General features: G+C 46.6%; 5 protein-coding genes across 5 annotated transcripts; 2 read left to right on the top strand and 3 right to left on the bottom strand.

Annotated features, from left to right (window-relative positions):
* Positions 1-131: 131 nt before the first annotated feature.
* Positions 132-2,596, top strand: N7487_008432 (uncharacterized protein; the record flags this gene model as incomplete). The annotated part of the gene is made up of 6 exons (XM_056876162.1): positions 132-154; positions 203-271; positions 333-404; positions 500-805; positions 859-2,463; positions 2,512-2,596. The coding sequence occupies 6 exons, from the start codon at positions 132-134 to the stop codon at positions 2,594-2,596; spliced, it is 2,160 nt and encodes a 719-aa protein (XP_056728350.1).
* A 1,619-nt stretch (positions 2,597-4,215) lies between these two features.
* On the bottom strand, positions 4,216-6,065 carry N7487_008431 (putative allantoate permease of the major facilitator superfamily; the record flags this gene model as incomplete). Its single annotated transcript, XM_056876161.1, has 5 exons — positions 4,216-4,480; positions 4,537-4,718; positions 4,772-5,003; positions 5,059-5,468; positions 5,517-6,065. The coding sequence occupies 5 exons, from the start codon at positions 6,063-6,065 to the stop codon at positions 4,216-4,218; spliced, it is 1,638 nt and encodes a 545-aa protein (XP_056728349.1).
* A 1,348-nt stretch (positions 6,066-7,413) lies between these two features.
* On the bottom strand, positions 7,414-9,497 carry N7487_008430 (Zn(II)2Cys6 transcription factor; the record flags this gene model as incomplete). Its single annotated transcript, XM_056876160.1, has 4 exons — positions 7,414-7,855; positions 7,921-8,507; positions 8,637-9,032; positions 9,087-9,497. The coding sequence occupies 4 exons, from the start codon at positions 9,495-9,497 to the stop codon at positions 7,414-7,416; spliced, it is 1,836 nt and encodes a 611-aa protein (XP_056728348.1).
* Positions 9,498-11,840: 2,343 nt separating this feature from the next.
* On the bottom strand, positions 11,841-13,068 carry N7487_008429 (NAD-dependent epimerase/dehydratase family protein; the record flags this gene model as incomplete). The annotated part of the gene is made up of 5 exons (XM_056876159.1): positions 11,841-12,188; positions 12,238-12,418; positions 12,488-12,552; positions 12,623-12,966; positions 13,026-13,068. 5 exons carry the CDS (start codon positions 13,066-13,068, stop codon positions 11,841-11,843), a joined length of 981 nt encoding a protein of 326 aa, XP_056728347.1.
* A 658-nt stretch (positions 13,069-13,726) lies between these two features.
* N7487_008428 (SDR family NAD(P)-dependent oxidoreductase) lies at positions 13,727-14,541 on the top strand (the record flags this gene model as incomplete). The annotated part of the gene is made up of 2 exons (XM_056876158.1): positions 13,727-13,834; positions 13,882-14,541. 2 exons carry the CDS (start codon positions 13,727-13,729, stop codon positions 14,539-14,541), a joined length of 768 nt encoding a protein of 255 aa, XP_056728346.1.
* Between the last annotated feature and the right edge of the window lie 562 nt (positions 14,542-15,103).

The raw sequence follows: 15,103 nt of genomic DNA, 5'->3' as shown, positions 1-15,103 counted from the left end.
AACAAAAAACAAGAGTGTCGTGCTTAAACAACTGTCAAAGTTGACTATACTCCAACCGGAGGCCCCCGATCCTCTCGTCCTCAAAACTTCCCCGCTCGAACAATGTCATCTCTGGCTTAGCTTTATCCACCATGACCTCGGATTCGACTCTGCTGTGAGCCTGGTGCATCCTAATATCGGAAATACCTCTAACATGTCTTAGACATCGCCCAACCGAGGCTCTCATTCTCCCGAACAAGCGACGCTTCTTCCCGTTCAAGATTCCCAACTTGTTCGTTGATCAATCCGCTTATCTTCCGTGCGCAACCTAACCAAAGAGAGCTTTCTTTTAGTCACACACAGCTACGCAACTACATAAGTACGGTTGACCCCGATCGCATCTATGTCGTCGTCGAGAGAATCGTGTATTCAATACATATATCGGAACAAAAGCGCGAGAGTGTTGCGGTGATCCCATTTGAGCCGCGCTGTCTGGTCGCTGGATATGGTTGGATAATAGTGGGGGTCCGGAAAATGGCGAATGTGCTTTCATTCGCATCGGCGACGGCGGGATGCAGGTCCATGGCGATGCGCCCTTCCAGACTGATGTAGATAGTGCGCTTCCCCTCGATCTCGATCCGCGGTGGTCAAGCATGACTTCGGGTGATTTCGATGGCGAATCTGCGTCAACCCGATATCGGAGCAGCAGGTCATCACCGGAAGTAGAGCTCCACAGGTTCGGTGGAAGTATTGTCAATTCAGTAACCATCCATCGTTTATATGGCGGTAGCGAGGACTTGGCTGATGAAGATATTGTGGTGCTGAGGTGCGCGCTGGTCGGAAAAGTGGTGTGTGCTGACCATGCTAACTCGTGACTAGCAACAATGATCGGACAGTCACCGTGTATTCGCTGACTCGGGCGAAAGTCTTGAAGGTCCTCCATCATTCGACTTGTATGAACTATGCGACAATTTCCCCGGATTCCAAACTGCTCACGGCAGTAGGGGATGAGAATCACGCCTACTTTTATGAAATCACTCGTGATTTGGAATCAGCATCCGGGACAACTGAATCTGGACAGAAGCTCACGGGGTGGGAATGGGAGCTTATCCATCGCCTGGAGATGGATATTGGTCTGCGGGCGGATGATGCGTGCTGCTTCACTGTCGCTTTCTCGCCATCCAGTCGATTGTGTGCCATCGGATCCCAATCTGGAATCATCACGATTATTGACGTCGAGTCCATCTGCAAAAGCTTTGGCGACTCCGAAGACGACTCCCCCGTTCTTTGTCAATTCTCGGCGTCAAGATCGTGCGCCGAGGGTGGTGCTGTCCGTTGTCTGGCCTTTTCGCCCGAGCCATGGGATCTTCTTATATGGCTAGAGGGCCACGGCAGAGCCGGTGTGGCTGATGTTCGCCAACATTTTATGCGCAGGCAAATACTCCATTTAGATTCTGATGATCCGCAATTGGAGGAAGTGTACACGGACTTTTCGACAGAGAACCTCGAACGACACCCGCTAGGGGAAGATCTTCTGGAGATGCCACCACGAGTAAGACTCGACAACGAAGATTTTCCGACTGAACGGAACGAAGAGCAAACGGAGCGCTCGTCTTTGCGAGAGTCTTTAATTCAAGATCTTACCGAGAGAGAAAGGTTGATCATGGAGTTTTTGAACACGGCACGCTGGACATCGCGGCTGGAAGAAGGACTTACTGAACGACCAGAGCGCCCGGCTAGGGCAAGCCTTCAACCTCAATTAGTGGCTCGGCCGCAAAATCACGGTTCCACAGATGGTACCACTCGCACTAATCGTCCTACTTCACCCTTGCATCGCTATGATCCTTCTGATGTCTCCCGGGATAGCCATCTGGGCCGCACTGCATCCAATCCAAGACGCCAGAGCTCGGTCGTGGTATCTCAAGGGAGTCGCCCTCCGGAAGGGACGTCCACCCACCCTGATCGCCAATCAGGCGTCACCCTCAGCTATTCCACTTCACATTCAGAGCTTACGCCCCTCAGGTCAGAAATGATCTCTCGGTTTGGAGCTGACCCTGAAGCAGCCAACACCGAAACTAGCATTCCAACTGAAGGGACTGGCCCTTCTAATCCCAGTCTAGACACCAATGGCTTGAACCACCGATCCCAGAGATCAAGCTCCATTCCTCGACGCGTCGAACGACCGCAAACTGGAGCGGAAAGAAGATATGATAATTCACGCCTTACCACATATGAGATTCGTGCGAACGTTGCTGCTGAACGACTTCGGCGTCAGCGCCAGATTGCTAATGAGGTACACAACCGCTCCTTTGAAAGGGAACAACGGCATCGCCAACAGCTTCTCGGGTTTGAGCAGACACACTCTCCGCGTTGGATCAGAAACATAATTAATGACCTCCCTGATCGAACCTCAACGAATGGCTGCGGCGCCGAGGAGCCGGATTCTACTGCTGGAGTTGGCTGGGGCGCTGATGGACGCACCTTGTGAGTGTGGAATGTAACAACTCTGGGGAATTAAGCTAACGTCTGCAGGTACATCGCCACAATGGAGGGGATTTTTGAATTCCCACTGAACATTCACGATCGGAAAACATTCCCTATCTTCTCTTGCCGTTAAATTCCTATGTCTGGCGTTACAGGGGATTCTTTATCGAACGCCATCGGGTCTCATTTTCTCATTTACCTTTTTTATTCACTTTTTCGTTTATTTCCGTCTTTTTTTTCTTTTCTTTTCTTTTTTTTTTTTGCTTCTGACCATGCAGATTCTACAAATGTCGGGAATCTCTGATCATCGGATCTACTACTAAATATTGATGGTTTGCAGTCTTCACTTTGCAAAAAAGGGAACTCATTGCCCTTCCTTGTTGGACCTGTTCCTGTCGTGCTCACAAAGTCGATCCTTTTCTCATATCGAATCGTTCTCATGTTACATACCCTTCGGCGCTTAGGGGCGTACATCATCTTGTCTTTATCCTATTTGTCTTTTCAATGTTACATCCACCATTTTTTGTATGACTGATTGAAGTACAAAAAGTTCATTATATATTTACTTTCTGCCAATACAATCTTGTCTAAATTGAAAGCGAACAAATAATAAATAAATAAACAAGCAAGCAAGCAAGCAAGAGAAAAATAACTGTATCGTTGTAGCATTCGCATTTTACGCCACCTATGCTGCCCAGAGGTAAATGTTAGCAGTGGCAGTGTGATATTATGGCACTTCACGCTTTTATTTGGAGGCATCGAAATGAGAGAAATTGCATATAAATGATCCTTTAAGGTAGTCAAGTAGACTTGTATACGGGCAACTAAGTTTGCCACTGGTTCATAACTCTCTCATGTTGCCGGGCATTAATTTAGATCGACTCCCACTTTACAAATGAGAACAAATTAACTATATAGTTGAAGACCATGCCGGTTTAAAAAGGAGATATAATCTATTGTTTATAGGGTTTAAGATTACTGGTTGGTCGTGCTATTATAAAATTGATCATATAGTCAAAGGTCATATATAGGAAAGTCTAGGGGAAGTCTCTCATATAGAATATACTTTTTTACCGCCCTCGTATATATCTAAAAATATATCTAAAAAGCATTTAAAAGGATAGCTCAAAGACATCCCAAAAGACATCTAAAATGAACATAACAAAGCCGTATAAGCGGCTGATCGCAATTCTTGTCTTGTATATGCCTCTGGCGATGAATGAAGCGGCGAGGTAATATCCAATGAGAGATTTATGAACCGGTGGCATACTGAGTCACCCATACTTGTAATTCAGGTAGGGCTAGTATGTTTCGAGGACATTTTGATGCACGGAAAAGTGAAGAGCTGTACGGCATTAACAGTCTGTCGATACGAGATATGATATCTCCTAACAAGCCTAGTTTGAACCATTTCAATCCTACATAAGAGACCACTTGCTCAATCAACAAAGCCTAAACAATGTCGAGTGTGAGGATGGGTTCTACGATGTACCCAGCAGGAATTGTTCATTTTGGAATACAGAAATCTTTTCGACCGAGTGATGTGGAACCGAAATATTTCACATCGATTTTTTATCTAGATACCAGAATTTCCATTCGTCATATTTATATCTAGGTACACGGGTAGATTTTGCAACGCGCAGTCTCTTTTCCTCTATTTCCCCCACCAGTGAACTGCACATTATACCATCTTCGATATATCAGCGCAACAGATTCCAAATACCTGGCCTTTTAGGGGAACAGAGTAAAAGGTTACAGGGGATACAAGAACTTCAAGTTTTCCCGGTCAGTCTTATCATGATCACGATCCCCAATGTTGACAATCTGGCCACCAGCATTGATCACTTCATCTTGGTCAGAGTCCGTATCAGTTTCAGCGAGGAGCCGCTCTCGGCGTCTGTTTTCCCGCTGTAGGTAAAAACGAATGATAATACACATCGCAGGTGAGATCAACCAGAATGCAGTCATGAAGGCCCAGGGCAACACATAATGAGGTTTGTATTTCGATTGCCAGAATCTGTATCTCACGTCAGTGCCTGTAGTCCTTAGAAGGTGTCTTGAGACTAGACTAACTCAGGGGATATCATGTTTGCAACAGAGGCAGCGACAATACAAGAAGTCATTAGGCAGAGCTTCTTTGTGTGCCCGGTTGTTGTCGTTCCAGCCCAACTGAGACCGAGAAGGTAAGATGGCTTGAATGTAGATATTTGGGTGCCAACTACTAGGGCCACCTTGTTTGACCACGGAGATGCGAGCTGAGAAAGAATCAATAAGCTAGAATAGAGGTGTCAAGGATGCATTCTCTTACCTCAATAATACCACCAAGAAAGCAAGGAATATAGGATATAGCACACGTGTACCCTGTACCGAGACGTGTACTATAAAGCAAAACGGCGGATCCAAGAATCAAAATTAATCCCCAGATAGGCTTTATAATATTGAATAAGGCACTCTCAGCTGGAGTGAAGCCAAATCCGACGACGATAAGCGGGAGCTGTTGGGATGTATTGTTGGGGAGCTCGTTGAAGAACATGTGTAAGCTGAGAAGAGCATTAGCAGTGAACATGACAAAAGGATGAGTGGAAATTGTCTCACATGAATAGCCAGCTCTTGAGGTCAGTGAAAGATTCTCGCACCTGCGACCACTTGAACGTCGAGTTTGAGATTCCAGCGTGAGTCTCACGAATAAGTTGGATCGTGTGGACCTTTTCCTCAGTGGAAAGCCATTTAGCATCGAGTGGCGAGTTTGGCAAAAATATCAGGAGAGGAATGAAGATAGCGAAGGTCAAAACAGCACAGATAATATGAAGCCATTTCCATGAGTTGATAGACCCAGCCAAAACTCCCGTATTGTCATCAATGATGAGCTTGTACGCAATCATTGTCAACATCACATTTGCCATGCTTCCGAATGCCCACCATAGGAGCTGCACCCATGGACTCTTTTTCGGAGGGAAAAACGCCTGATGAAGTATGGCGGTTGAGGGAACAATCTGTGACTCGGTCTGCAAAGGTTAGCTGTATGTAATCGAAGCTCGCGAGGGTGTACTAACCATTCCCAGTAGAAACCGCACAGCCATCATCTGTTTACCGGTCTTAACTGCAGGGTGAACTCCAAGTAACAGGGCCCAGAGGAACAGTGACCCGGTAATAAAGTGCTTGTGTCCAACACGTTGCGATATCCATGCACCTGGCCAAAGAGCAACAAGATATCCAGCATAAAATAGAACAAATAGGTCGTTGTACTCATTTTTGGTCATCTCGACATCTTTGAAGATACCCATAGTACTAGCCTGAGACAGGGTCGACTTGTCCAGGTGAATAAGGAAGGATATCCACCATGTTTGACTCAGAAGACACCAGAAGTTCTTACGGACCAGTCTTCCCTCAGCCTCTGGAGTCAAAGGCCCAACCTTGTCCTTGTTTGTGTTGTAGAAATACGTTGTGTCATCGGTGTCACGTACATCTACCACATGAGGATCATGGGGAGGATTGTTAGGAAGTTCACTGCCAAACGACGTGGCTTGGACATCCACTTCTCTCTTTTCGCCCGGGGAAACCCTGCTTGGATCTGAGACTGTCGTATCTTTTTCGGACAACATATTCAAGTTTAATATTCCTTGATAGAATAGAATAGAATGTAGGATGGTACCCAAGAGCCTCTTCCCATCATTTTATATAACAATATGGCATCAAGTTCGGAGAAAGCCGATGTAAGACTTGCATTTCCTCAAGGTTCCCAACAGCCGTTTTCTGTGCTGATTTTTCCTCGCCTATTGCGGCTGAGATCAGTTGGCGTAGAGCCATTCGCCATAATTTTTCCGCCTCTGTTGTTGAGCCTTAGGACCTTGAGCGCCGGGAGTAACCTGCCAAGACACGGGAGTTTCATTGCCCTCTCTTGGCATGCGCTGCCAAGATAACTTGGTAGCATTGGGGGACCTTGGGAGTTCGTGAACGTTTGAGCTTGTCGGACTTGGCTGGCCAGATGTGATCCACGCGGTATATACAGTCAAGGGCACGGCCTCTGGGACTGACGATCGCAATCTCTGTATGAGTTCTCGTATTAGAGTCTCGAACAATGTAGGATGCTTGTATATACATAGAAAAGCCCTCTGCACGGTTTACTCTTTTGTGTCGATGATATAGATCTAGTAGTTAAGAGATCTAGAACTACTAGGAAAGAGGCTCTCGAAAACTCTGTGGATGCACGAGAAATAGAAGGGACTATCTACCGGTATGGGGCTGCACATACCATCTGCATAAACAATTCGATCAGCTAAACTTCGAATATATCCTGTATGCACCATCCCATATTCAAAGTGGGCCCCACGAGAACTCAGGCATCTTGGCCGCAAACGAGGTCATTTCAGGAGAAAACAACTGAGAAACAAAATAGCAAGCTGAGTCTAGACCAGAAGAAGCGCCGCCCCCTGTGATCACCCGGAGCCCGTTCCGTCCTCTCTAAGCCCGCCACCCACATATCTGGCCTGCACTACCTCGGTCTTACCTCAACTCTTCATCTCGGACTAGCGCTTTGGAGCGCAAATTCACAGGGACTTGCGAGCCACATTAGGTCTCTTGACTGGAAAGCTCAGAAGCTATCGAGATGGGAGTACGTGTCGGAAGCTGTTGATATAGAAGCTCAAGCTCTGGGGTTGGATAAATAGGTTATGTAGTTAGGGGAACCTTCGGGTTCCTGTTACATATAATAGGCGCTATGGCCTACTTTATTTACTCATTGGGAAATCAAGGCCAGTGTCTATTCATACTCTGCTATTCGAGAGATTTATTTAGCAAGGTTCCACAGTACATTTGTAAATAGACTTGGTGGTATATATATTGTAATACCGGGAAGTGGTCAGCGTAACTAAGGGCGTTAATTAGGATACAAAGCATGGATAGACTCTCAATTATCATGCCTTTTGGTGCCCCCCAAAAATCGGAAATCCCTCAAGGCAGAGCTTCTAACCCAGAATAATCCCACACGTCCATTAGAGGCTCTGTCACAGGCAGCATCGAAAAATCGATATCAGTGCTTTCTATACCTTGAGGCAGAGACTGAATATTCTGCATGGCGACTGGGAATTGATTCGAAGTTTTCTTTGATGACCTCAGGGCGGCCTCTCGTAGATTTTGCAAAGCAGACATGGATGGAGACTTCATAATTCCACTCTCCATTTGATACTCGTCAAAGAAAGTGTCAATCTGAATCCAAGCTCTCTCGGAATACAAATTCATCGGCTCCGAGGATAGATGTGTCAAGATTATTGCAAGAGGAAGAATGGGTGGTGAACTTCGAAGGAACCACAGCCACCCTGTATTGATGACAGAATCTTTAAGGTAAGCATGCTGTTCAAGAACTAAGATAGAATCGATGTAAAGTCTTCCGTAGCTGTCAGTAAATAACAAGTAGTGAAATGCAGATACCATGTGGCATAGAAAGGTTAGTAGACTTACTGGGCCATAAATTCAGGTGTCGCACTACTGAACCTGACCACTGCCTGGCCAGCCATGAGGCGCAAATATGCGAATTCAATCTCGGCGCAAGTTCGCATGAAATCCGAGTTTATCTGTTTATCCAATTCCGCTGGATTGAAGAAATGAGCCATTTCCTGAAAGCCGGCTTCGATGTGTCGTAGTTGCTGTGAATATGGACGTGTCCTAATATTCTGTCGAAGCGGGCAAAGGATTGAGAGCACGTGTCGTTTGACAAGAGAGGGTGTCATACTCGTGAAGCCTAGGGCGGGATGGGGCACCTCGCTGGGCTTCATGAAGGGACTTGTATTCCATGCAACATCGTCTATATTTGTGGGAAGTCGGGTATCCCAAGAAAAATTGACCAGGGATGGCACGCCTTCCAACGCAATGGCCCTTTGATCAAGTAAAATGACATGATTCCACAATCTCCGTCGCCATTCGCATACCCACGGAGAATAATCGAACCAGGTGGGATCCTTGTGGAGACCCATGTGTTGAGCAATGCGAACCGCCAAACTCAACAGCAAAGTAGCAGTTCGGCAAGATCCTCGTTCAAATAGAAAGATCTGTGTTGGGGAGACCGGATTATTAGCAAATTGTTCACAATTTCCCTATTAAGCGAAGCCCTCTTGTCCTACCAGAAAGTATAGAAAACATTGAAAGACAGCAGGCTCACTGCTGTGGATGAAGTTCACCCTGTGAAGGGCGAGTTCCTGGGCTTCTTGGTATTTATCCAGCAATCGTTCTTTATCGAATCCAAATATATTGAGTGCATCTTCTGATTTCAGTGATATGATGGCTAATCCAAAGACTGAGAAATGTAAAGCCTCTGCGAGTTCCCGCTGTGGGTGCTTCCCCACGTGGTATCTACATAGATCGCGCATAAAGGCATTTTTGTTAAGAATGCAAACGAATGAGTGAACATTGTCGAAGAATAGCATAGTCAACCGAGAGGCTTCATCTGGAGACGGATAATACTTGGCCAGGAGCAAATCATCGTTCAAACCATCTTCGATGAGAAAGGGATATCTCATCTTCTGGTTTGCTGTGGATTCCAGGTCAGCCAAGACTTGGAAATAGGTCTCCCGGAGCTGTCAGTAATAATTAGTCTTCGCCCTTGACCTTCTCATCGGGAGGAAACGAACATTTGGAAACAGGTCTATCCAGTGAACGGCGGAATCATAGTGGATTGAGAAGCTAGAGTTGAAGATCTGACGGCCGCAGCTACAGTCGAGCGGAGTTTGGCGGGGCAGTTCTGCAGTGCTGGCTGCGTTCCTATCGCCCTCTAGCGGGGCAGTGGGGAGCCCCGAGGTCACAGCCTTTAATTGCGCCTCAAGCTGTGCTATACGCTCTTGTAGCTCGATGCATTTGTCGACTTCTCTTAGGTTTGCATGTGTTTCATCGTATGAACAATAACAACCGAGTCTCTTGCATTGGTCACAGGGTAACTGCTTATCGCATTTGATTTTTTTCTGTCGACAACGAGAGCACGGCGGCTCTCGTCTCAAAAGACCAATAGTATTCCCTAGGCCAGTGCTCTCGAGCACAGTATTCATGTCTTGGGCTGTTGGACTAAGAGGTTTCAGTGCCCAAACGAGTGTTGAGAATTATTTTGCATAGTTATAGCAAACTACCTAGGTACCTGCCCAGGTGGTTCGCGGAATCGATTATTCAGCCACAGAAACGGCCCCCGGGGCCCGAGAACCTTCCAAGGTTGGAAGCTTCATAATTGATTATTAAGCCAGTAGAAGCACGATCATTAATGACGTGCGCATTATGCAAAAAAAATAAAAAATAAAAAATAAGGTCTACATGTCCAAATGTATTATGATTGTAGTGGTTTTAAGTATTGTTGAAGTAAGCTATGTCGAAGTATAGACTATCAGCTCGTACATCCGTAAGAGACACCTACTCGGTGGGTCATGTCGTCGCTATAAATAAAGGGGCAATATTCTAGTCCGATAGAATCTAGAAATCCCTTAGTACGGCTCACGCAGAGGAAGATTAAGAAAAATAAGTAGGAGAAAGGAATAAGAAGCGGCAATATCAAGAGAATCAAAAGTAAACAACAAGAGACAAGAGACGACAAGAATGGAATGTGACATCAAAAGGAAAGAACCTCGGAAAAAGAGTGGCCTCAGAAGAAGGTTCAGACAACAGAGAGCTATCTCTGTGGGAAGCACAAAAAATTGGCTCGAAGAGAACTTTGAGCACGTAGAGGAGATGATAACAGAGCCCCTTGGTTCAGCTCCTGGCGGACAATGGGAGCACCTGGATATGTACAGCCTGTATCCGCAGCGGTTCATAGGGGTGTCATCCTCGTGAGGGGCGCTTGTACAGCCCTGTTGCCTCCCAAGACATGCTTCGTTCCATTCGCAGCCTAGCCCAGGTCGCCTACAGAGACCCGCCAGAGTCATCGGGATAAACCGATAACTTGACAGCAGCATCCCTATGTTGGATAAGGACCTGAAGCCGAGAAAGTTCAAAAAATTGTTGGGTGTCCAGGAAACCACGGAGTGCAATATGGGCGTGGGGATGTATAGGCCTAAGGAGAAGCCCACTGCGGGTCAATAGGCCCTAAACAGTACAAATATGCGAGAAGTTGAACGCCCTTTTTGGGATTTCAAAATTACCCTTGTTTTACCCCCGTTTCTAAGCCTTATTCTAGAGGTAATATTTTATTAGTTTAGATAATTTAGAATAAATTACCAGTTGTATCTCTATATCACGTTTAAGAACGTGAAAAAGCGCGTTACTTAGATAATTTATAAATTACAGAAGTTCACTTAGAAAGTAGTAGTACTTCTACACAAACCCTAAATATATATATTGTCAAAACTTGAATATTATATACCCTTTTCTCGTAGTATCTCGACCTCTCCCGATCGGATTTTATTTAAATTTGAAATGTATATTAAACTCTGTATAAAAAGTAGAAGGTTATAGCGATTACAAGATGCTAGGTAACCCCCCCTTAATAGGCTTTGATGCGGGCCTTAATGGGCTCCGCGGATGAGGCTTCGGGCCCGGGGTTCGGGCCCATTTATGGGATCTGCGCAACTCTAGGACTCTTGTAACCCCTCCACTCGTAATTAGTGAAGGCATCGGGGACCGACGAGCCTGAGCAGAAATAGTTGTACGTTTTATCGCCCTTGAACGAGGGCATACCGCCCCCGCCATTCCGCGAGCCCACCACAAAGTTGGAGAAACCTGATGGGTATGTTTTGTCGTTCTCGCTGCTGGTCATCCACGCACATTTGGACCAGGAGTCAGTCGAGGTGGTGGTAGAGCAGCAAGCTGATTGATTTCCCAACTTTGTACAACCGGTGGTGCCCACCTCAGCCTTCCCGTCGTCACAACCACCCTTGCAGTTGCCGTTGTTTTTAGTTGGGATAAATGGGTATAAATTCAAGTCTGCAGTCCTTCTACTGTGGGATTGTCAACGTTAATCATGCGTTTTGTCTGTAGCGCCGCATCCAGGCCAGTACGTAGTGACTGCTCCACTTGACCAGGCAAGGTTGTGTATCTGATAGGTTTGGGGCTAACTCGCTTACCGAATACGCTACATAGCAGCGTTAGGACCTGAACAGCTACAAGTGACTACATAGTATGTACATATCCACGGATGTACATAGAAAAAGGCCTCTATAAGCGAAAGACAACAAAGAAATTAACCCAAGGCGCTTCTAGAAAAGTCCATCACTTGCATTCACGGGATGCAATTAGACTAACTGGCGCCCTGCACCCTATCTAGCTAGGTAGTCTGACCAGGTGGGAAACAGCATTAAAATCAGGCACTAGACACTAGATAGGAGGATGACACAATAATGGAAAGAATATGAGCGCAATTATAACGATTCAGACACACCTCGTACGGCAAAGCCTCTCCACGTTGAAATTTAAAAGTCGACAACGTCCAGGTCCTCTGGGATGGACTCCAAGATAGACTTGGCTTCAGCTTTGAATCCCAACTCCGTTGCCCTGTCACCTTGCACCAGCATGTTAGATCCCAGCAGCTTGGGGATTTCGCCTTGACCAGCCTCTTCAATGGACACACTGCGCGGCTCGGGGGACGGCAAGACCCCTTTTTTGTGCAAAGTTCTAGCCAACACCTTGGCCACGTCCTTCCAAGAAACTCTTTCACCGTATGTGATATAGTAACGGCTCTCCGCAGAGCCAACTACTTTATGGGTCGCGGCGATGTCCACGATCCGCAAGAGAAATTTGAGACCATCATCAATATGAACCTAATGGAATGAGAGACTGCTGGTTTGTGAAACATCGAGTCTAACTTACCACACTCAAGACACTACTTCCATCACCGACGTAAGGCACATATCCTAGGGACTGCGCATTGCTGGTCAAGATCTTGTATCCCACACCAATGGATGGGAAAGGGCCATCGGAAAGACCATAGGTCAATGCCATGCACACAATGAAGGTATTGATGTTTCCTTCATTACCTGCGTCCAGAATACTGAGCAAAAGTTAGCTGACAAAGCTCTAATGTACTGTAATCTCCAGTTCCATCCTGTCAAAAACTCACAGGCGGTCGGCTGCTCCATTGAGCATACTAGGGTTGACTTGTTTGATATCGTCTTCGGATGCATCCTACATAAAGTGTCAATAACGACTGAACCTTCTAACAAACCGTTAGATTAGGACCGTCTCTAGTACTAACATTCCACACCTTCCCAGCTGGATCATATTTCCCATCCGTTCTGCCATCAATGAAGTTTCCACCACCACTGACGTGAATCAAGGTTCCTTTCAGAGTATGTTTTCTTTCTTTCAAACCATCGATAATCGCCTTTGACAAGGATGGGTCAAACGATGACCCTGCGTTAATAATGATATCATTTTGGGAAGCAAGGGTGCGGACCCTGGAAACATCTTCAAAAGTTCCATGCTCAACCTTATCCACACCCACGGTGTTCTGGAACCAATCATCTAGCTGAGAATTGCGGTAATAAACAGTCAGGGACCAAGTTGGGTATTTCTGCTTTAGTTGCCGAGAGAGTGATGCTAGGGCAACCGCTTGTCAGGTCACTGGCTCGTGTTGAGAAAGATTATGCGGAACTTACCTCCCAGCATGCCAGATGCACCGACGAGGAGAACGGAAGGCATGATCACGGTTTGGGACTTTCCGAGAAATAGGATCTAAGTGATCAGGTCAATTAGGCTTGAATTGATACAATGCCTTCTCAACAACGTTTAATCAGCTGTATTTGAATCATTGCAAACCCCTCTAGACTCTGCATCATTATTTGAATATGCTGAGAAATAACTGATTTTCTCGTGTGTTTTCTTTGGTAGGTTTAGCGCCGCCGACCTTGGCCGAAACCTCTCAGCACGTCAACGACATTCCAACATTTTGATGCGATGTGGAGTGCTAGCAAGTGGAGCAGACTATAGCGCCGCCGAAATCTGACGTTGTTTGAAGTCCGTGCACCCTGGGCCCCCCGCTGAATTGGCTCGCGGCACTCCCGAGGTCGGCGGGCTCGGCGGGCTCACCGAAACCTGCATACACAATATACCGTTTTGGCATGCGAAGAGGTCTCGTAATGTCGCAGGTGCACGTCTGCATTATTGGACGAACCTGACCGTCATCATATTAACTACTGCAGACGTCGCGACGTATAGGTTGACACCTAGGATATATAAGAGTCACTATGGCCGGTCTGAATGCCTCGACCAACTCGTGACACCTCTCCAAACTATACCAAATCATTAGTTTGTTTTTTTACTTTCTCTGCCATTATTGCCCTCGTTGCTCCCAAAAAACATGTCATCCCTTGAATTCACAGGAAAATTAGCCATCGTCACTGGCGCTTCAAAGCAGAATGGCATTGGCTTTGCGACTGCCTATGCTTTAGCCAAGGGTGGTGCTGATGTGAGATCTTTTGCACCCCGAGAAAGGACGAAGCTGATACCTCGCAGATTGTCCTCCATTACAATTCCAACAAAGTCGCAGCCCATCTCAGTGTTGCTAAGATCCGGGAGCTTGGGGTCAAGGCCATCGCCGTTCAGTCTGACGCCGGCTCTCTTAGTTTCGGAGATGATATTGCTCGTGCAGTCGTGGATGGTTTCCCCGGACGTCAAGTAGACATCGTCGTCAATAACGCAGGCCACGCAACTTTTCAGGAAAACACCGAAAAAGTCGTAGTCGAAGAGTTTGACGCCTTGTTCCACCCCAACGTCAGAGGCCCTCACCTCCTGGTGCGAGCTATTCTTCCCTACCTCGCTTCTCCCGGTGGCCGTATCGTCAATGTGGGTAGTGTGGTGGCTCGCACTGGGGCCAAACAGGCTGCGCTCTACTCTTGCACCAAAAGTGCCCTGAATACCTTGACCCTAGCTTGGGCCGAAGAACTTGGAGAGAAAGGCATCACTGTTAATGTCGTCTCACCGGGTCCCATTGACACTGACTACGCACCCCCGGAGGATCATCCCCTGACCCAGAAATTTCGGGCTCAGCAATACATCAAGCGCAACGGAACTGCGGAAGAGGTTGCCAATGTCATCTTGTTCGCAGCGAGCGCCGGGGCAAGCTTTGTGTCGGGTCAGTTCCTGGGTGTTGATGGCGGTCTGAGTTACGTGTAGCTTGCGCAACAGGGTAGCTTAGATTGCATGAGGTGTGGGAGAAGGCCGGGCATTCCTCTGGATTATTTTCCCGTTTAACGGAAGTCGGGGCTTACGGACGGATAAAGGTTGCAGTAGGTTTACAGCATAATCAATTTGATGTTGACGGGCGTCCTCTACCTCGTAGACGGCTTGTAGATTCTGCTTTGACACTAAACCGCGGTCTCATAGTGTCTACCTAGAGTATAGCGTGCTTCTTGCAGTGGACAGTGTATGCCTTAGCATAACAGTATTTCCCTGAAATTAAGGCTTTATGCAATGTAAAAGAACTGACTGAGTACCTCTCTTTTGAAAGTAGTTAAGTGGATATGTTTAATCTCACAGACGTCACTTTATCGTTACTTACAGGCGGTTGGCACGGCTATAGGGCAAATCGAGGGGGAAAATACAGCTATCTTCACCATTAGACCATAACAAAAACCATGGTTGCTGTTTAAGGCCTGTGGGCATATCCCAGTCTGACATAACTAAGCATGCTGGGTTTATCACTCTACTACAGTATAAAGGTAACCTGTACAGAGGA

The sequence above is a fragment of the Penicillium crustosum genome (genome assembly GCF_028827405.1).
Source record: "Penicillium crustosum strain IBT 35664 chromosome Unknown utg000003l_segment0_segment0, whole genome shotgun sequence".
Taxonomy (NCBI): domain Eukaryota; kingdom Fungi; phylum Ascomycota; class Eurotiomycetes; order Eurotiales; family Aspergillaceae; genus Penicillium; species Penicillium crustosum.
Note: the sequence above shows the minus strand (reverse complement) of the source record. Positions and strands in the feature narration are given on the sequence as shown.